Here is a 20,206-nt window from a genome sequence, read left to right on the forward strand (position 1 = left end):
TTTAGTTTATTATTTTATAGATATAAGAGATATATAATAACTTATAGGATATAAATAAAATATTTATAGTAATTTTTATAATTATCTTTAGCTATAATATTAAAGAAAATATTATTAATAAACTATTTAAACTTATATATATATATTTAACTATATATATACTATTTAGATAGGGTAATACTTTACTTCTATTTAGTTATTAGTTATTCTTATAATTAGTATTTTAGTTAATAACTATAGGTTTAGATATAATAAGTTAATTTTATTAAAAATAGTTAATAAATAGAAGAAGAATAAACTTATATTCTTCTTTTTATATAATCTTATATAATAAATTAATTATAAACTATTAAAGTTATTAATAATACTTTTATAAACTTAGATTAAAGTTTTCCTAGTTATTATAAATAGTATTATAATATATAGTAAATATCTATTAAAGTATAAGTAGAATTTTTATAGTATAGCGTAAGCTTCTATAAATTGGAAATAGCTAGGCTTGAAAGGTGGAAGGTAAATGCTGGAGTCCTCAAATGAGATGTGAATAACATGCATCGTGGCCCATCTCCTCGGTAGCTCGACGCGTGGTAGCGGAGCTGTATTCAGTGGGCTGAGTGGGGACGGAACGCAGGCACTCGGTACTGAACGGAGGATTAGCCCCGACCTAGTTGAGTGCCGCCAGGCGGAAGGGTTCAGGGACAATGATCGGCATGTGCTGGAGGCCGCTTGCCAACGAAGCATCTGAGGAGCAAAATCAAGCCTTGGATCTTCGGGCGGGTGTAACCCTCAGGCCAAGGACTCGTCGGCAGTCAGACCGAGACCTCGGTGGAAACATCCACGAAGTGTAAGAAGATTGCGGGACAACGATGAACTGCCTAGTTCCAATAAACAATATGCTTGAATACTACCTTAAACGAGTCAAGGATGGGGGATGACGAGTACAATGCACAATAAACGTTGGTGGTGCGTTGGGAGAGCGGAGAGCTTCTTCGAATTCCACCAACCCGCTGGCACTTCACGGACGCTATTGTTCCACGATTCTTCTTTCGAATGACAAAAAGGATCCTAGAGGATTCAAAGGGGGTGATTGTGAAATGGGCAGAAAAAGCACTCTGGAATCTCGGAGCCGGGGTGATGGGTGTAGACCGGATATGACAAGTGGGGTGAAGGACCGCGGACTTGAGGCCCGGTAGGGCTACTGCCTCCGAGAACCCATGGCCGGCAGGGCAGCTTAAGCACGCACCACATCCTCTTCCAGTGTAACACCCAATCTATTCCACCAAAGACGTCTCATCAAGTGATCAAGCCTAAGGGGGGTTCCCAAGCACGCTATCGGCCGGTACGGCAAAAGATATGGTCTTGGGAGCGGGCGGAGCGGATGGGCGGACAGGCGGGCACTTGCTGAAGAGTTGGTGAACAGGGCCTCCTAGGGATATGAGAAGCTAATATAATGGGACACCGCTGCGCTCCCGCTCTCTCTCGAAGGGGAGGGATCTCCTTCGTTGCTGTTGCTCTCGTAGCCCTCTGTCGTTCCCTTACACCAGTAGGACCACACTGCAGCTGTGGTTCTTTCTTCACTCATTACCTGGAATTCTGTCAACAACAACAGCAACAACCATGTTGTTTCTCTCCCTGTTCTTCTCCTTGTTCTTCCTGCCCTCCGCCGTCTTCGCGGCCTGGGGCTGGACTGACAACGGCAGCGAATATGTGATCGACTCCGGCTCCGACCTGGTTATCAAGGTCACCAAGTGCTGCGGTGACATCTCCTCGCTCAACTACAAGGGCGTCGAGTACAACGGCTGGGGCGGCAAGAACTCTCACGTCGAGTCTGGGTTGGGTACCAGCACGGTCAGCATTACCACTTACTCCAACGTGATTAAGGTCTCCGTCGTCCACGGTACTCTGAAGCATTGGATCTTTGTCCGCTACGGCAACAACAATGTCTACCTCTTCACCAACAAGGCGGACGACTCTGTGTCCGCCATGCGTTACATTGTTAGAATCAAGGTCTGTGACGGGTCGAGAATGTTCGTCGGGAGTCTGAATTTAACGGAAATGACAGGGCGGAATCTTCAGCCATGCCTCGACCGAGAGCGACTTCTACGATGCCGATAGCACCATCATCGAAGCCCAAGACAGTTCGTAGTTTCTAAACATGGAGATGGTCAGGTTGTGCTAACTTTTCAAAGTCAATGTGAACAGCGCGGGTCTGACCAAGAGCAAGCACTACCAAGGCTCCAACTATGGCCGAACCATCGACTGTAAGATTTGTTTCGAGACTTTCTTGGCACATACTGACTGTTTGAAGACGATTACGTCGGCCGCACGAAGAGCGATGTCGGTTTGTTCATGATCAGAGTAAGTGTTGCGGTGCAGATTTGCCTTCATGTGTCACCGCTAACATCTGAAACCTAGAGCAACCACGAGAAGGCCTCCGGCGGTCCCTTCTTCCGATCCCTCGTTCGCCGCGCCGATCCCACTGGAGAGGACCTGTACGACATCTATTACTATAACATGGGTCACACCGACCCCATGCGCACTGGTCTCCAGGGACCCTCCGTTATCTCTTTCACCAACGGCGAGGCCCCCAATAGCAATCTCTTCGCCCGCAAGGCCGACTGGTCCTGGTTCGATGACCTCGGTGTGAGTACGAAATCAGGCCTGATCCATGATCAATAGCTGATGTTTGTTTAGCTGGACGGTTGGGTCCCGGCTTCCGGCCGTGGTTATGCCAGTGGTGTTGGCCTGGCCAACATGAAGAGCGGCAAGACGTACGTCGTTGGCCTTAGCAACTCCAACGCTCAATACTGGGGCACAGCCGATTCTGGTGGCGCCTGGTCTATCACAAAGGTCATTCCTGGCACCTACACCTTGACCGTTTACAAGGACGAGCTCGAGGTCGCCACTTCATCTGTGACCATTACTGCTGGCAAGGGCACCGCTGTGAACACAATCACTTGTGTTGACCCTGAAGATGATGCTACTATCTGGCGTATCGGCGAGTGGGACGGTAAGTTTTGGCACTAGAAAGTGTGGGTTCCTGTCTGACTATCTACAACAGGAACCCCCAAGGGCTTCCTCAACTTTGAGGATACCCCGGTAAAGCTTACATACATGCATCCCTCCGACACCCGCATTTCAACTTGGAACGCTGGAAACTTCATTGGTGAGTCTTCTAGGTCCAGCAATCACTCTTGAGTATGGAATCTAATTCCGCAAAGTGGGCACACACTCGGCCAACCGCTTTCCGGGTTACATGTGGAAGGAGGTCAACAGCGGCTACATCATCTACTTCAAGCTCACTACCGCACAACTCGCAGCTGGTCACACTGTTCGCATTGGTATCACGGAAGGCTACATTGGCGGTCGGCCCTCCATCAATGTCAACTCTTGGGCCTCTGCCCTCCCTGCCGCCACCAACCAGGCCAGCACCCGATCTCTCACGTAAGTTCTCAAGGTTACACATGCTTCATTCAGAAAGTTAGAAGCTAACAAAGATGCAAGTGTCGGAACATGGCGCGGCAACAATGTGAAGTTGACTTATGCTGTGCCTCAAACCGCTTGGATCCAGAGCACAAGCGAGTGGCAGGTTCTCACTATCAACGTGTATGTCCACCCGTACTCCGACTAAGTTTTTTGTGGATCAGACTAACACTTCACGACAGTATTTCCGGCAGCTCTGGCACAAAGTTTCTCAGCCCTGGCGTCTCTTTTGACGTGGTTGAGTTGCTTGCCTAAACCAGGCAATGTCCACAGATACTCAGGAACTAAACGAGCACCCACGTTTCGCGTTTGTTTTCACCGTCAAACTACTCCTATATATTCTTGTCACATACATTTCTTCAAAGCTGTACATACTTCAGTGAATATGTCATTCGGGGCCTTGAGCCTGCGTATATACCAATCACATGCTCCTTGGAGACGCAAGTTTCTACATGTCTATGTGCTCTGTCGGGTCGAAAACTTCCAATTCATATTGCAATAAGTTTAAATCCTATAGAAATTCAACGAGCAATGTCTATCTCTCACTTTAAAATCAGATGTTTTTCCCAAATAATTCTATTTCATGTGAAACTCCACAAGGTAATCCGCCGTTGCGCCATGAGTGTCCTAGGCGTTTGTTCCCGCATCCTCTGAATGATGTTGTACCATGTGCTACATGGGAAAAATCAAGATTAAGTCTTCGTTTCTGCCCCCGGTCCGTCGCTTCGTCGCAGTGGTGGATAGTAACTTGACTCATCATGGATCAGACGTTAGAAAAGCGCTGCCAGATCTCGCACATTGTTTTGGTCTTTGTAGGGTAGACTGGAAGCGGTATGGTCGCCCAGCACCAATAAAGCCGAAGCCGATGTACCTAGGTTCGACGATGGTAACACTGATGTCATTCGAGATGGGTGATTCGTTGAGTCAAAGATGTGTTGTCGTCGCCAGTCTTTTTTCTTTTTTTTTTTCTTTTTAAAAAAAAAAGAAATCTTGTAGTAGCTATTTGATATGAGTTAGCCAAGGCTCCGAACAATAGATCTGTGGTCTTTCCGGAAGACGAACTGGTCAAACTTCTATAGTATGAGCTTTTCTTCTAGATTCCCATTCCATTCATACATCGCATGTGTATGCCCACTGTTCAAAGTCGGCGTCTCCGTTTCTCATATCCTTTTCTGTCTGTGTTCATATAGACGTCAGCTCCGTTTCGACTCATGCTATCGTTTTCCTTACTCTTTTTAGGATCTGGCCACAACTCCCGTAAAACCTCGCATTAAGATCAAATTCATCAAGTGAGATCGAGCCACCGAACCCCAGACGACCATGAATGCTCTCCAACAACCACTTCCGAATATAGTGGTCCGACACACTAGCCATTCGAGCCACCCGGGGGTTTCAGACGTTCCGTGCCGCGCATTGTGCGGGGTTGGTCGAGGTTGAGGTTGTTGATTGAATTGGGGTCGGCTATGAACCACATAGTCGGGTCGTGACCAAGTGCTTGGAGGGAGGTGAAAGGGAGTCGAGTCTTGTGAAGCGCAGCCAGAACAGTCCTGATCAGACCATGCGCTAACCCCTTTAAACCTTTCGCAGCCTTTGGGTGGGTTAAAAGGTGGAAGATCGCGTCCTATGTGTCTGTGCTGACGCGGTTGGTTGGGGTTTGTTTGAAGAGCCCCAGAACAGACGTCGATGAGTCGATCGCAGGGATATTGGCAACGACGGCAAAACCAAGTATTGATTACACACATTGTGGCCGGTTTTGGCTGAGAGGCAGACGCGATGATGATGGGGTTTGGTGTTCGAACGAATAATCGTAGAAACGATCATTGCAGACAACGAGGATGAAGAGAAAAGTTAGACGACCGGTATTTATGTAACTCGTACTGACATCAATGGGCAACCTCTCAAGACCGCGGAGGCACCTTTCATGGTTGAGCTGCGGTACTTCCTGTCTTGAACATCAAGGTAAATTATAATGATGGTCAAAACGTAGATGTCCACGACGATGATCGAGTCGGTGCCTTGGGGGTTCTTAACACGATATGGACACCTAAAGGTACCGCAAAGCGTCCAATCAACTACAACTACATCACCTGTCTCGCCTACAATTGAATGAATCTTTTGCCTAGTTACCCTTTACTGTCCAAATGAGTTGAGCCCCTCTTGTTCATATCAACTAGACTTCATACACTGTACACTGCTGAGTTAAAGTTTTGCCCTCTCAGCCTGCCAGAAACCTAGGACCTCCATTACGTCCGACCTTTCATTTGGATCTTTCGCCATGCACCGATCTGTCATGCCCATCCACGCCCTGGGTATGTCCTCGGCGCCTTCCCAACTGGTTTTGAGCTGGCTCGGATGCTCAATCTCATCGAAATCCATGTCCGGCTGACGCAAAAGCATCCACATCGCTCGGCCCAGGCTGAACACCTCAGCAAGCTCAAGAGCCAGTGGATGTTCTGCACTCCAGCCAGGAAACACGTTCCAGGTGTTCCATGGATAGTCACCGAGTACGTCTTCCTCAGTATTGCGGCGCGGTGGGCCCTCATACTTGGTGTATTGAAGACGTGGGCGATTCCACCCATTGCCAGCAGGGCCGCCGCCCTCTTCTTCCATCTCAACGTCCCAAGTTCCATCGGCTTCTGGTGCGATGGTCGTTGTTGGCGCATCCGTCTGCTCCCAGTCTCCTAGGACCAGGTTGCCGTCTTGGTCGATCAAGAAGTTGCCAGGTTTGATGTCCATGTGATATGTCTTGGCCTGTCGATGAGTGTGGGCGACCGCCGCGGCCATGTCGGTGCACCACCGGACCTTGGTAGCAAGCGGAATACGGGATCTCAGGGCGTTACTGTTCTCTATGCGAGATCCCAAATCGCCCCCCACGTAGAACGGCTGCAGTGTGCCGCAGACCACCCCACCCTGACTGCCATAGGTCACTAGCTTCGACGGAGCTGGAAGCACATTGGGATGCTTGGGCATATTGCGAAGTAGATTGTTGGATCTGTGCCAGCCATGTATCATGTGGCGAATGGTTTTGTCGCCTTCATCATCAGCGTACGTTAAGAAGGTACGAAAGTCGATGCCTTTGAAGACCATGAAGTCCTTCGAGCTTTTGTCCATGCGACGAATTCGAGTCGCACAGCCTCGCCCGCCCAGCTGATCGTAGCGGACTATTGAGGCAAACTCAACTTGCTCGTCGTTCGGGAGTAGAGTGGTCTTGCCAACTTTCACGGTGTAAATTACGGTCGACGAAATGCCAGAAAGCGAGGGATGTGAGAAGGACGAAAATGGGAATAGGGAGAAAGATTGGAGATACATACTTTCGCTGTCACGGAGATAGCTAATGTAGCGTTGAAAGAGTGGGTGAGAATAAGTATTCCAGCGCACATCACTGGAAGAGCTTGCATCATCGTGATGATCGACGGCGAAGACAACGTCTGGTTGCGAAACCCGTTTGTCTGTCGAGCAGGCTGACCACACATCGCGAACCGCGTTCCACAAGGCCTCACGCATGGCCGCGCTGTCCTTGAATGATTTTGATGCGTCATCGACCTCAATTCCATGCATACAAGCGCAGATGCGATTCGCGAGAGAGGTTGGAGGCTTGGATGCGTCGAGAGAGAAACTGAAGATGATGGTGCGATCGTTGCCGTAGCCTTGGGCGAAGACGGTCGTTTCGGCGTCATCGCCCCAAATCCATTCAGGGTGAAAGTCGTTCATGGTAATAGTAGGATCGAGGTGATTGTATTTCAATCGCCATAGCCCTCTATGAGGAGAATGAGTTGGTAGACACAGGGGAAAGGGTCGAGTGGGTGAGGTACGTGATATGGCAGTTGGTGATGTTGTTAGTTCAGTGACCAATCTCAGTTCAAGAATTTTCGCGGGCATGAGCGAATACAAAGCAGGTGCCCGTGCCTGGCTGCTTTGGATTGTATCTGCCTTCGACCATCAAGACGTCGCACAAGCATCTCAGCCTTTCACTAAGGCAAACACACAGAAAGAAGACAAAACACATCCACAATGAAGAGCAAACACCTCGGCCATTCACATACGTCAAAACACCAGAAGCTGGGAAAATAACGACTGGCATTTCCGTCTCACTCCATTCTTCTTGCCCATCTAGCTACTGTTGGTACGAACGCGAACTGACAAAGTCCTTTACTCGATTTAAAGAGGAAGGAGCGGAATTTCAGCTAGGCAATTCTTTACAAGACTCAATACACAACCTTAATAAATACATTCTATGCCTTGAGAGAGCACAAGAAAGATCCATATCATACGCTATCCCATCTTAGAGGAAACCTAGACACATTTCTTAGAAAGGGAAGCCACAAGAACGAGGCAACTTAATCACAATCTTCCATCTGCTTTCATCATATGAGCATGTAATCTTGCAGTTATTGTGGTCATCAAATATCACAGATCCTTCTGATAGGGTCCTGCGAGACAGCCAATATCCCGTTTAAGTGTGTTGCAATATAATCAGGCTGTTGTTTGGGAGGGCTGACGTCAGTCATGCATGACGATGAATGGCCACTCGCTGCGATGAGCCGCATCTAGGCACCCAGAATGTGCCTTGGCGGCTGGATCACCTCATGAACGGAAGTGAGAACCTGTCAAACCGTGGAAATGAATGTCTTCTTCACTCCTTGATTCACAGTCTAGGGGCGATGGCTGTTTCGCAGATATCAGACGAGGTCCAGTCCCGCGTGCAGGAGTGGATGCAAGCTACCTCATATTCTGCAGTCTCACTTACGTCGCTTACAGGAGGTCAAACCAACTTCACCTACCTCGCAAGGCTGAGGCAGGCATTTGACGATAAAGATGGAAACAAGGCGATGGAAGTCATGGTCAAACATGGAGAGCCATACATGGCTCGGCATCCCGTCAACTCCATCACGATCGAGCGTTGTGTAAGACGATCTTTGCTATCTAGTAACTCAGCTAATACTTGATAGAACGTGGAGGCGGCTTGTCTGAAAGAGCTGGAGGCGATGTCTCTTCGCCTGCGTAGCCAGGAGAGCTTCAGTATCACCGTCAAAAGCCCAAGATGCTACGTCTACGACGAGGAAACGAAGACGCAGATTCAAGAGTATCTGCCAAATGCGGTACACTTGAAGAAGCACCTTCTCAAGTTCCCTCCATCAGACACGCCCATAGATCTACGTCCGCAATACCAGAACATTGGTAGCGCCATGGCTAAATACATTTCCAAAGTCCATGAGCTCACGAACAGCATCTTGGAAAGCGACGAGCAGGATGGAACAGGCTCATCACTGAAGGAGGCCCTTTACAAAGACAACCAGATGCAGAAGTTGAAGCATATGATCAACTACGATTGGCTGCTCGAGAGAGTCGCCCAGTTCCCCTCGATCCTGGGCCACATGCGGGGCATATTTGAGGAAATAAAGGGGCAGGCCTTAGAGGAGATACGCGGGGTTAATAAGACCTTGACGGTTATACATGGGGACTTCTGTCCACAGAAGTGGGTTAAAGCCGATTCCTACTACCTCAAACTTTTAGAATAACACCAGAACAGTGTCCTGATTCGTGACACACCACTCGCGACCAACCTTGATACGTCTATATATGTGGTAGACTGGGAGAACGCCCAACTTGGAGTTCCAAGCATGGATCACGGGGAGATGCTGGGAGAGCTATACGCAATCTGGCTGTGTCAGGGGTCAGCAGCAAGCCTGTGGATTGCTGAGGGCTACTGCAGGGGACTAGATGACCTGTCGGAGAGCTCAGCTCTCCGAATCGCCCTCCAGCTGGGGGTCCATCTCATCAGTTTTGGCACCATTTCGCGAGAAATGGAGACTCGTGAACAAACCCGAGATGTTGCTCGGATCGGCAGTGAGTTTATTGTCAATGCTTGGGGTAAGAAGAAGGCGTGGTTCGAGCAGAGCGAACTATCCTTTTTGTTCCCGACGGTTTCTGGGGAGTGAAATTCGCGAGTACAAGAACTTTCAACTTAGTAGCAAGGATACGGTAGTCAGTCAGAAAACACCACGAGACCCTTACTATCTCAAACACGCCCCGGATGGTCACCTCTCTGCATCTTCTGTAGTCCTGATGCTGCCCTATTGTTGAGTAACTGCCCGAAAGTTAGATCGAGAACTAGTTCTATTCCTGTCATTGAGAAAGGCCCAAACAAAACTCGAGGCTCACGATAGCTTCAAATCAAGTAGGAAGGCGGTTCAGAGTCTAAAAAGGAAGACTTAGGAGCAAAAACATACAACACCGGGCATTCGCCAGTCGTCACCGACCTGACTACTCCAGCCCTCATTGGCTTATCTATGGGGGAGCGGACGGGATCCCGAGTTTTCCAATGGGTATGGTCGTATGTGAAGGCGTTGTGAAGTGAATTTGCCTATAACCTCAGAGCTGTAGTCGGGCTTGAGGAAGTGGTCGCATATTTGGCCGCTTGTTTCTCCCAGTCGTGAGCTATGACAGACCTGGTAATATTCTTTGTTTCGAAGTTGCTCCTTGACAAAAAAGCCTTGTGGCTTTCTAATGTTACCTTCCATGTGAACGCGAAGAGTTGATTCAGAAGTTGAGGAAGTCGACGTTGCGCGTTGCAGAGTTGGCGTCTCATGATTGGCAATTGTTTCACGCCATTGGCCAACCAAGCCTCCCCAAAATCCGGTGCAAATGCAGTGCAGCAACCGGGGGACCGAGGCACAGCGCATGCGACCTGAGGCGAACCCTGAACCGGCCCCCAGTGCAGAAAAAGGGGTATTGTCGATCACCCCCGCCAATTGGGACGCTCTAGAAGGCCAGAAATGCCCCGAATTTGCGGGCGGTGCAACTGGCAGGTTGCGCATTACGGGGGTCCCACGTAGCTTGTCTGAGCTTAGCTTAGCAGCCCTTCCAATGTCTCCAGCAGCTTGCTTCAAAAAAAAACCGTCCCGTCAATTGGACACATGGGACGGAAATGCGATCCACGGACACGAGACATCCCACGACGCCCCATTTCGACCACCATCTGACCGGGAGAAACCAACTCACTTCTTCCAACAACACCAGTCCTGGGGACTCTCCGTTATTTGATTGACAATGATCTAGAACCGTCACCTGCTGTCCTTTCCCCCCTCGCTCCCCACACGCTTCGAAGCTCCAAGCAGAGCAGCTGCCAGCAGCAGCAGCAGCAGAAAGCCCGCCCGCCATGGGTGGCCCGCTCACGTTCCTGAAGAGCATCTACGATCTCGACAACCTCGATACGCGCTTCACGAACTCCTCCTCCGTTCCATACAAGACCGTGATCGAGTCACGCAATGATCCGGCGCAGAGCAAAGAGTCAGCCAGCAAAGCCCAGAGCCGCGCGCAGCCGTCAAAATGGAGGCAACCCGAGTTTATCGTCTACCTCGCTTATATCGCAGGGGTGATACCGTATATGTTCTGGGTGGCCTGGGGAGTGTCGAGGCGTGAGTGGCTCATGGAGAGTCCTGAGCTCGTAGCTATGCTAACGATATGTCACTGCAGCTTCTGACCCCCGATACCACAACTACGAGCGCTTCCTATCTGACGGCTGGATCCCGGGGCGTAAAATCGTATGTCGCCCTCGAGACCCCTCTACGAAGTGAAGCCTCCTGTAACACGATCCCTTCTAGGATATTTCCGACTCGCAATATCATACCTTCCGCCAGAACCTTCCTTACATGGCCCTGCTCCTGACCTTCCACCCACTCCTCCGGAAGCTTTGGAACATCGTCTTCCCGATCCCGTCAGACCTACACAAGAAGTCGGTAACAGAACAAGGCGACGCCCGCCTCGAGCAGCGCGCTTCCTTTGATTACCGATTCGCCATCGTGTTCCTCATCGCACTGCACGGCTTCTCCGCGTTCAAGGTCCTAGCAATCCTTTACATCAACTACCAACTTGCCACGCGGCTTCCGCGAAGATACATCCCCGCTGCGACATGGATCTTCAACGTCTGCATGCTCTTCGCGAACGAGCTGAGCCAGGGATACAAGTTCGCCAACATTGCGCGGCACATCACACCACCCTCTGCGCACAAGGACCTACTAGAGGAAGACCCCTTCCTGGTGCGATGGGGTGTCTGGCTCGATTCCTACGGAGGGTTGATGGGCCGTTGGGAGATTCTCTTCAACATCACTGTTCTGCGGCTCATCAGTTTCAACTTGGATTACTATTTTAGCCTTGATCATCGTGGCGGAAGCGCTCTCGAGGTAAGACTACATCCACCGTCCCAAACGCATTGTCCAGCACTGAGATCCTTAAGAAGAAGCAACTTGACCCTGCCAATCTCTCCGAACGTGACCGCCTGGCCATTTCCGCTGCTCCCAAGGATTACTGCTTCCGTAATTACCTCGCCTACGCGATCTATGCGCCGCTGTATCTTGTTGGGCCCATCATGACCTTCAACGACTTCATCCACCAGCTCCGACACCCGCCTGCCTCTGTTGAGACGGGCCGCACCATTCGCTACGCAGTCCGCTTTGCTCTCTGCCTGCTCGCAATGGAAATTGTGCTCCATTACGACTATGTGTGCGCCATCTCGCACGCGGGGCCCAATTGGTCATCCTACACGCCCTCTCAGCTTTCCCTGCTCTCCTACTTTAACCTCCACATCATCTGGCTCAAACTCCTCCTCCCATGGCGCCTATTCCGCCTATGGGCCCTCCTCGACGGCGTCGACGCGCCGGAGAACATGCTGCGCTGCGTCTCCAACAACTGGTCTCCGAAATCCTTCTGGAAGGCCTGGCATCGCTCCTACAACCGTTGGCTGATCCGCTACATATACATACCCCTGGGCGGTGCAAACTTCCGCTCCTGGGCCACGACCGTCCGCTCAATCGCCACGTACCTCCTCGTCTTCACGTTTGTAGCACTGTGGCATGACATCCGCTTGCGCCTGCTGATCTGGGGCTGGCTCATCGTCCTGTTCCTCCTACCAGAGGTGCTCGCGGGAATGCTGTTCCCCGCGAGGAAGTGGGAGAACAGACCGAACCAGTACCGCTGGCTGTGTGGCATCGGCGCCGTTGCCAACGTGCTCATGATGATGACGGCCAACCTTGTCGGTTTCGCTGTTGGTTTAGATGGCCTGCAGAGCATTCTGCACGGTATCCTGCATGACTGGTCAGGTACGCTGCCCCAAAAGAACTCGCGCTCTACCTTTCGAGTGTATCATACTAACACATTGCGTAGGCGTCATGTTTTTCGTAGGGGCATGTACCGCGCTCTTCATCGGCGTCCAAGTCATGTTCGAGATACGCGAGTCTGAGATGAGAAGAGGCATTTCGTTGAAGTGCTAAAACAAAAGAGAGCACGATCATAGAAAGCCAGCTTTTTACGTCTTAAAATTACCTGTATTACCATACGAGACAGCTGACGCTGTTGTACACTACTACTACTTCTATGTCTGTCCTGTTCGTGCCTAGGTATAGATGGTGACAGGGACACCGATACCGTCCCTCGGGGTATAATGATCAATGCAGCCGCTCCCACCCGAATGCCCGACTCCTTGCAAGTCTTCTTTTTATGAACGTTCCCGTAAGCGCCGACCGTGTACTCAGCGCGGACAAATGGAAAATGTACAGACACATATGGACACATACACAAGCCATGCATATCTAGTGCTTGCTGTTGATGGTGCCCAGCTCGGTGTCGTAGTTGCGGAAACGCTGCTGGGCAAACTTGCCGTCCATGCCCAGCTTGCGCTCCGTCACCCACTCCCTGAGCCAGATGAGGCCCTTGACGATGAGGTAGAAGACGATACCGGCGACGGCGATGCCGATGATGTACGCCGCCGTCTTGCCGCTGCCGTTCTTCTGGATGTCGAGGAAGTCGTACGTGTAGAAGCCCTGCGTGGCGTGGGTGACGTAGGCGAGGGCCAGGTACAGGGCGAGGACGATGATGAGCCAGAGCATGTGCACCCACTCGAGCTGGGCGGCGCTGGTGCGGGGGATGATGATCTCGAACAGGGCGAAGCCCGAGTTCATTGCGTGCTGGGAGACGTTACTCCAAGCGTTGAATTCCTCCTCGTACCAAGGACCCGAGTAGATAATCGCCCAGTACACAATCGTGACGATGAACGGGTAGGTGGTGATGGTCGTGTAGTAGAAGGCGTGGAGGGCCTGCAGAGGGCGCGGGAAGCGGTCGAGGAGAGGGGAGCCCGAGTGCGCGTAGGTGAAGGTGTGGATGGCGGAGACGAGGAAGTAGAAGGCTAGACCCCAGTAGGTGAGGACGGTGAAGTATGAGAAGCTCTGGCCGACAATCGTGCAGCCGCCATCCTCAGCGTGGGTGCATGTCCAACCGATGATGAAGAAGCGGGTGACGAAGATGTAGAGACTCTGTGGGGGGTCATCGTTAGCTTCCAATTGAGAAAGGCGTAGAGCAGGGTTGGAGCCAGGGAACGTGGTACAAATCCGGGAGGATAGAGACAATAAAATGAAGAGTCGTCTCGGGGATGCGAGGATAGGAGAAAAGTAAACACTCACAATCAGCGCGCGACAAGCAGCCAACAGGTAGGGAGACAGAAGCCACGAGGTCTCGAAGCGGTAGGATGGATCCCAGAGATCGTTCCCGAAGCGGAAGGCAGCGAACATCTTCATCTGCCCTGGAGGGAGGGGTTTTACACCGCTTGACGAGGTGTAAAAACCGTTATTTTCGCTTGTTGACGATGTTCAGGTTTTGGAGTTGAGCCCTGGGAGTGGGAAGATCGAGACCCAAGAGGTTTTTGAACGTGGTGGGCCTTGGCTCTCGGCGCGGGTCGTAAGGTCGCAAGGGTGTGCCTCCGTCGCCAGGAAAAGCGCAATCACGTCGCTGCCGGGGTGACCTGGCAGCCCGGGGCTTGCTGTTGACAGTACCGCGGTGTATGGGTTCGGTGTCGTGTGCAACTTGGCCTTTATGAATACCTGTGTATTTTGTGTATTCGTGTCCTAATAGAAAACACTGACTGCAGAAGGATAGCTACAGCGGCGGAATGAATGCGAATGGGAAAAAGACATCTACGATATGTCGATGTTGAGGAGGAGCATTCCAAAGACTTCTCTCACACCTTCAGAGTGACCCGGAATGCAGTGCCGAGCTGACGATGGTAGTGTTCTATTTCAGCAAACACGTCGGGACGCGATTAAGACACGGCCCCGGCGTTGTGGCTGATGCCGACGGGAAGTGGCCGTTTTTTACTGCCTGCTTCCTCTTTCGATAATCGGGGCCAGGGTCCTGGTCCCGAAAGAGGGTCTTGACCGTTGCTGCAGCTTGGTGGCCGGAGATGATGTGGGGAGCGAACGGTTCAGTACACATTTAGATTTAGAGCCCGATGTTGGGTACGTGGTTGCTGAAAAGGGATGGAGCTACTTTTCAATCTTCCATCCATCGAGAGTAAGCTTTCTGATGCCATAACCGACCATATCTCTTCATGATGATGGCCTAGTAGCGTCTCTCAGCTGCAACCAGAATATAGCTCAGCCTTGGTAACTAGTCCGACTTCCAAGTGCCCAAGTTTAGAGCCGGCTGCGCATCGCTGACGCCGGTCAGCATCTGGGATGTGGCTGCACGTGGCATCACTGAACTGGACCGCGATGAGGAACGTATGATACCAGCGAATGATGAGTGGGCGCCGTGACGCCCAATGGCTTTGATTGGCAAGGACAACAGACAGCCAGCCAGCAGCAGCCACAGTGATGGCGTGTCCAATGTGACGGAGCTGAGAACCATCAGGTTGAGGCTTGGACTAGACGCGCAGCCCGTCTCCCGTTGACCAGCGTGATCTTGAAATGCGAAGCCCTCATCGACGGGCTCGGAAAGCGTGCCTGTTGCGGGGTGAGGCTGATGCAGTCTTCGTGCAGGAGGCAGAAAAAGGGACACATCTTGGGTAAGCAGATTGCAGATCGATCCCCAGATGAACGGTCCGTCGATCAGAAAAGCGCTGCTCGGCCCAGCCCAGGGCGAGAGTGCCACAGGGGAACCACTTGTATGACGGGATCGAAAACCAGGACAGCCCTGGCACCTATCCGTACGCGAGCCAGCCGCGCTTGTCGTGAAGAGACTGCCGAATCGTGGGCGTCCGTCATTTCCGCGCTTGCGTTGGGGGGGACGGAGAAGCGCGATGCATTTGCACCCGCCACTCTCCGACCCTTGGAAGAGAGCCACCACGAGCCGACATGGACTGCGAACAGCAGGCGGGTTGCTGCGCGAGGGGCAGCCGCGGGCCGAGGGCAGAGACCACTCAGTGCAGACGACGACTGCTGCCACTGGGGCCACTTGATGTGGCATCAATAACGTCCTTGGCGACGGTAAAGCGGAATCACCATCGTGCTAGGACTCCTTGGATAGACGTGGATAGACAACAGATAGTTCTACGGCTAGTTCCATGGTCCACCTGCAACGGGGCCTGCTGCAGAATGTGGCCCGTTGCGATTTCTCATGCTCGTCATCTTGCCTTGCCATGTTCTGTCTGTCCCCGTTGTGCAGAGCCCCCCTTCCAGAACTCCAGAAGTCTCGTGTGAATGATGATGTCGTATCGTAGATCTCCAGAGGTGGGCTAAAAATCAATATTTTGCCAGCCCAATATCAACCATTGCTCATTGCAGCCGTGTGAGCAACCCAATTGGTCGCGTTAATCTGACTCGTCCGGGTCATCGGGTCAGACAAAATCGTCAGCGGGCCTCTTTGGGTCATTTATTGATTTTAAGAGAGGTTGTGACAGTCGCTTCCATCAGCCTCCAGGTCCTGGTCGCCCTCCAGCAACGCCGGCCGGATGCAACGGGCGACTTGATGTCAAGGCTGAAGAACCATGTAAGAATAGCTTGGCCTGCCTCAAATGGAGCCATGCTGGTTGCTTCGCTGGCTACCTATCACCGGCGGACTTCAATGAATCTCGTCATCGCAATTAGCACTGGTGTCGTCGTTGCCCGCACAGACTCGACCAAGGCCAAAGTCAAAGGCGTTGGAACGAACCAGATGAGACTCCCTCGTTCATCTCATCTTTTCTGCTCCTTCGTCCCTCCTCATCTCCCCTGTTGCAGCCACGTCAAGGATATCGTAACCAAATTTTGAAAAGCGGTCAACGGCTGGGGAAATAACAAGCCAGGGTCCAAATAGGCCATTGCCAATGCCAACGGGGGCCTAGATATCCAATTTGATCAATCCATCGAGAAGGCATCCAGGGGGCGGCCATGGGGCAGACAGCGGGCTACGTGGACGGGAGACAAGCCGATCGATCGGGTCAATGAGCCTATGTCCGGAGATGGAAATAAGCCCAGAGGGGAAGGGGGCCGGTCAGACGTGGATGCGACCTCGTACAGCAACGGCCAAGTCCAGGAGACGGTGAGCATCATCGTTGTTGAGCGACACAGTCGGCGGTTTGAGACTCAGGAGTAGCTTCGCGGTTTCGACGGCGGCGGCGGCGACGGCGACGGGCCGTGCGGTCGGAGACAGGGCATGTCAGCAGCTGCCAATCGAATGGCAGCAGGGCACAGATGGAAGATGGAAGTGCTGTGCTCAGGTGCTGTGTTGTGCGCTGTGCTGTGCTGCCCAGGCTGTGCTGAATGGTCGAACAGTCAGTGTGTGGCACAAGCCGCTCCGTGGCTCGTGCCGGTGTTGGCGGGCGATAGACCGCGACGGACGTGCCACCGATGGCGAATAAGATTTGGAGGGGGCATCGGTGATGATCACCGTGAGACCGAGGCCTTCAGAGGCCACGTCGACTGGTTTGTTGTCTGCCTACCTATCTGAGTAAAGACAAAGTGCGGCAGGATGTATGGATGCAAGGCACTACCACCCAAGGTATCTTGCGGTGAGCGATGGATGCCTCTGGTGCTGCGTAGGTCGGCCGCTGACGACGTCCACCTCATTGCTATCTGTGTCAGCAAGCCAGGAGGTTCGGGCTGTTGGCCCGGGCTCCAGAGCAGAAACGAGCGACGAAGCAGCAAGCAGGCAAACAACAAACAACCTACGACAGTGCTCCCCCAGACCCTGTCGGCGCGGTGCGGGCGGGAAGGGCACGTTTGGCAGGAATACCGTTGGCACCTTTGAAGATGGGGGGTTGCATGTTGCATGTCGCAGTGCCATTCTCATCTCGTGTCGGCGGCCCCAATGGAACGTATAACGGGGATTCCATTAAAGAGTCTTTCGTAAGTTATTGCGCCTCGGTGCACCCCCTCTTGGCTTCGTCGGCTACCATCGACAAGGCATGGGAACCATTCTTCGCGCTCTTGCAGACGGGTGTGGTAACGTGAAGACGAATAAGCGATGGCGCGCGACCAAAGTATCTGCACTTTTGGGCGCGAAGCAGACAGAAGAAGGAAGACGATGTCCCAGGCTGTCAGTCACCGGCAGGGGTTCAAGCCCGATTGAGACTGGTTCCTGCACAAAACGAATAGTACGATGGGCCTAAGGTAAGGTACCTTATCTCCCTATGGCGACGATGCGATGCGGATTGAAAATGCAGCAAATGCAGATGCGGGCAGGTCGAGTGCCCGTCATACGCCAACTGTCGCGCCGGTGACTTCTGCCGTAGGTGGTGGCTGACGACAGCCTGGGTCGTCTGGCTTGGCGCGCATGCAAGAGTCTGCATGTCGCGATTACTGCGTCAATGGCGGCCAGTTTTTGTGTATCCTGGCTCAGTTGAGTGGATATCCGTGCATCGATCGCATACGGTACTTTGTTTGGCAAGGCCATCAACCGAGTATCTCCAGTCCCGTCTGCTGAGGAGCATGCGTGAGCGAGCAAGCACAGCGCCGTAAATGCGCAGAACCTTGTGACAGGAGGATGAATGATACTCTGAGTCCGGTACCGATCCTCGGGCCTAGCTAGGTTGGTGGTTGCAGGCAGAGGATGCCACGACGGGCATCCCACGGGCATCCAAGGTCTGCCCTCACGGGCACAGAGGCTCCCATCCCACTGCAAGTAAGGGAAGTGGGCGGAGTGTGCAGGTCGTCTGGCGGCGGCGGCAAGTAACGCGACTGGAAAGTTCAAAGTCAGAGTCATAGGAAGTCAGAGTCAGTCCGAACGTCCGTCAGCATGTGTGTGTTCTGGTCTGGATTCGTGAGTGTCTACCTTAGGTAGGTAGGTAGGTAGGTAGGTAGGTGGATGGATACTGACCACCTTACATAGCACGTGAGAGAGCTTGTCGGTTGTTCGAGCGTCGCGGCGTGCCTGAAGCTAAAGAGTCCAGGGCCGAAGACGGCTCTCCGGCGGAGATGTGAGCTGCTGGAGCTGGAGCTGGAGCTGGGCTGGCCTGGGTTGGTGTGCTTGCCTGGGTGAAAGTGGAGGGTTGCGAGAGGGGCGTGGGACCCTGGGCTCCTGGGAAGAAAAAAAGACACTGAAGTGGTTCACGGCGTCGGGCCCCTGCAACAGGGTGAGTGTCGGGTGGTTCTGGGCCCTTTCCCTTTTGCCATGTCTTTCCCCGTTTTGTTCAGGGGTTCAGGGCCCGAAAAGACGCTAAGGTGGAAAAGAGGAATGGCGACAGGGGTTGGAGAACGATTCAAGGGGGGCCGGCGGGTGCATGCTGGGTTCTTCCTTTCTTCCTGTTGTTCAGCGCCTTTTTTTGCCATTCCATTTGGGGAGCCATGCGCGGCCAGGAGACAGGAGGCGACGGACGGGGCAATGAGAGTCGAGCCAATGGTCTGATATTAAACGAATTAGTTGATCAAGATATATGAAGTTGGGCAGACCACACGGAGAGCATCGGTCGGTGCTGTTGGTCAAGTATGCGTACACAGGTGCTCGTATCTGCCCGTACCTATCTACCGTGCCTTACCGTACCTTACCTTAGGTAAGGTAGGTAGGTATGGTAGGTGGTGTAGCTAACCTTGCCTTGCCTTGTCCTAAGCCATTGAAGTTGAAGCCGAAGAAAGGGAAGCAAAAAGAGAGGGGAAAAAAAAAAAAGCAGAGACGGACAAAGCAAGGAGTCTCGGCGCGTCTATGCGACTGGCCAATTCCCAACCTGTGTTCGTCCCCACAGTCCCAGCGGCGGTCACAGGTGTCACTGCAATCCGACAGTTAGGCTCCATCTTTGACTCGAATGTTGCTTCCTTTTGTTTGCGCGACGCGGGCAATCTGAGGCCCAGACAGGCACAGCAAACCTACCTAACTACCTTACCTTACCTTAAGGTACCGTACCTGCCATTTGCCGATGTGCCTACCTAGGTAAGGTAGCTAGCGACAGCGGCATGCAGGTAGGTACTGCAAGGACTGCGAGGTTAGAACTTCGCACAGGAAGGCAAGGCAGGTAGGTGGCATCAAATGTACGTACCGGCCGCGAAGTGACAGTACCCTGCCTGGGTCCTTCCTTGCGCCGCACAGTAGCTCCCGGCATTCAGGCCATTCTTTCATTCAATTCAGTGGAGGAGAGGACCGTCTGGCCAGGGCATGGGATGGGATGGGTGATGGAGGGGGGCGCATCCCATCCACCTCCCATCCCATCCACCCCGTCCACGTCCATGTCCACGTCCACGTCCACGTCCCCAACCCATCTTATCCCGTCCCATCAATCAATCAATCCATCCCTCCTTCGGCCGGCCAGCAAGCCAGACAGACGGACAGACAGACAGCTTCTTTTTCGGCTGCGCGTTGCGGCTACTTTTCCCCATCATACTTCCCCGAAAGCGCATCCTTCCGACGCCTTGCCTTACCTTACAACCTTCGCCTCAACTCTTCTCTCTCTTTTTTCTTGTTTTCTTTTTCCACTCTCCCCCCCCCCCCGTTCGTTCGCTCGCTCGCTCCTCCTCGGCCCTGACTGAGCACCGTCAACCCTTCGCCT

The 20,206-nt window shown here is 52.4% G+C and overlaps 5 protein-coding genes across 5 annotated transcripts; 3 read left to right on the plus strand and 2 right to left on the minus strand.

Annotated features, from left to right (window-relative positions):
- Positions 1–1,617: 1,617 nt before the first annotated feature.
- Positions 1,618–3,631, plus strand: COL26b_004743 (uncharacterized protein; the record flags this gene model as incomplete). Its single annotated transcript, XM_053177611.1, has 9 exons — positions 1,618–2,007; positions 2,063–2,138; positions 2,190–2,261; positions 2,309–2,358; positions 2,416–2,643; positions 2,695–3,010; positions 3,062–3,166; positions 3,222–3,444; positions 3,505–3,631. 9 exons carry the CDS (start codon positions 1,618–1,620, stop codon positions 3,629–3,631), a joined length of 1,587 nt encoding a protein of 528 aa, XP_053038504.1.
- A 2,051-nt stretch (positions 3,632–5,682) lies between these two features.
- On the minus strand, positions 5,683–7,194 carry COL26b_004744 (uncharacterized protein; the record flags this gene model as incomplete). Its single annotated transcript, XM_053177612.1, has 3 exons — positions 5,683–6,475; positions 6,533–6,644; positions 7,044–7,194. The coding sequence occupies 3 exons, from the start codon at positions 7,192–7,194 to the stop codon at positions 5,683–5,685; spliced, it is 1,056 nt and encodes a 351-aa protein (XP_053038505.1).
- Positions 7,195–8,144: 950 nt separating this feature from the next.
- On the plus strand, positions 8,145–9,002 carry COL26b_004745 (uncharacterized protein; the record flags this gene model as incomplete). Its single annotated transcript, XM_053177613.1, has 2 exons — positions 8,145–8,387; positions 8,433–9,002. 2 exons carry the CDS (start codon positions 8,145–8,147, stop codon positions 9,000–9,002), a joined length of 813 nt encoding a protein of 270 aa, XP_053038506.1.
- A 1,640-nt stretch (positions 9,003–10,642) lies between these two features.
- Positions 10,643–12,752, plus strand: COL26b_004746 (uncharacterized protein; the record flags this gene model as incomplete). The annotated part of the gene is made up of 5 exons (XM_053177614.1): positions 10,643–10,901; positions 10,960–11,027; positions 11,088–11,666; positions 11,711–12,581; positions 12,646–12,752. The coding sequence occupies 5 exons, from the start codon at positions 10,643–10,645 to the stop codon at positions 12,750–12,752; spliced, it is 1,884 nt and encodes a 627-aa protein (XP_053038507.1).
- A 318-nt stretch (positions 12,753–13,070) lies between these two features.
- COL26b_004747 (uncharacterized protein) lies at positions 13,071–14,051 on the minus strand (the record flags this gene model as incomplete). The annotated part of the gene is made up of 2 exons (XM_053177615.1): positions 13,071–13,790; positions 13,938–14,051. 2 exons carry the CDS (start codon positions 14,049–14,051, stop codon positions 13,071–13,073), a joined length of 834 nt encoding a protein of 277 aa, XP_053038508.1.
- Positions 14,052–20,206: the final 6,155 nt, after the last annotated feature.

Source organism: Colletotrichum chrysophilum, assembly GCF_026319265.1.
Source record: "Colletotrichum chrysophilum strain AFK26 chromosome Unknown scaffold_29, whole genome shotgun sequence".
In the NCBI taxonomy this organism is placed as follows: domain Eukaryota; kingdom Fungi; phylum Ascomycota; class Sordariomycetes; order Glomerellales; family Glomerellaceae; genus Colletotrichum; species Colletotrichum chrysophilum.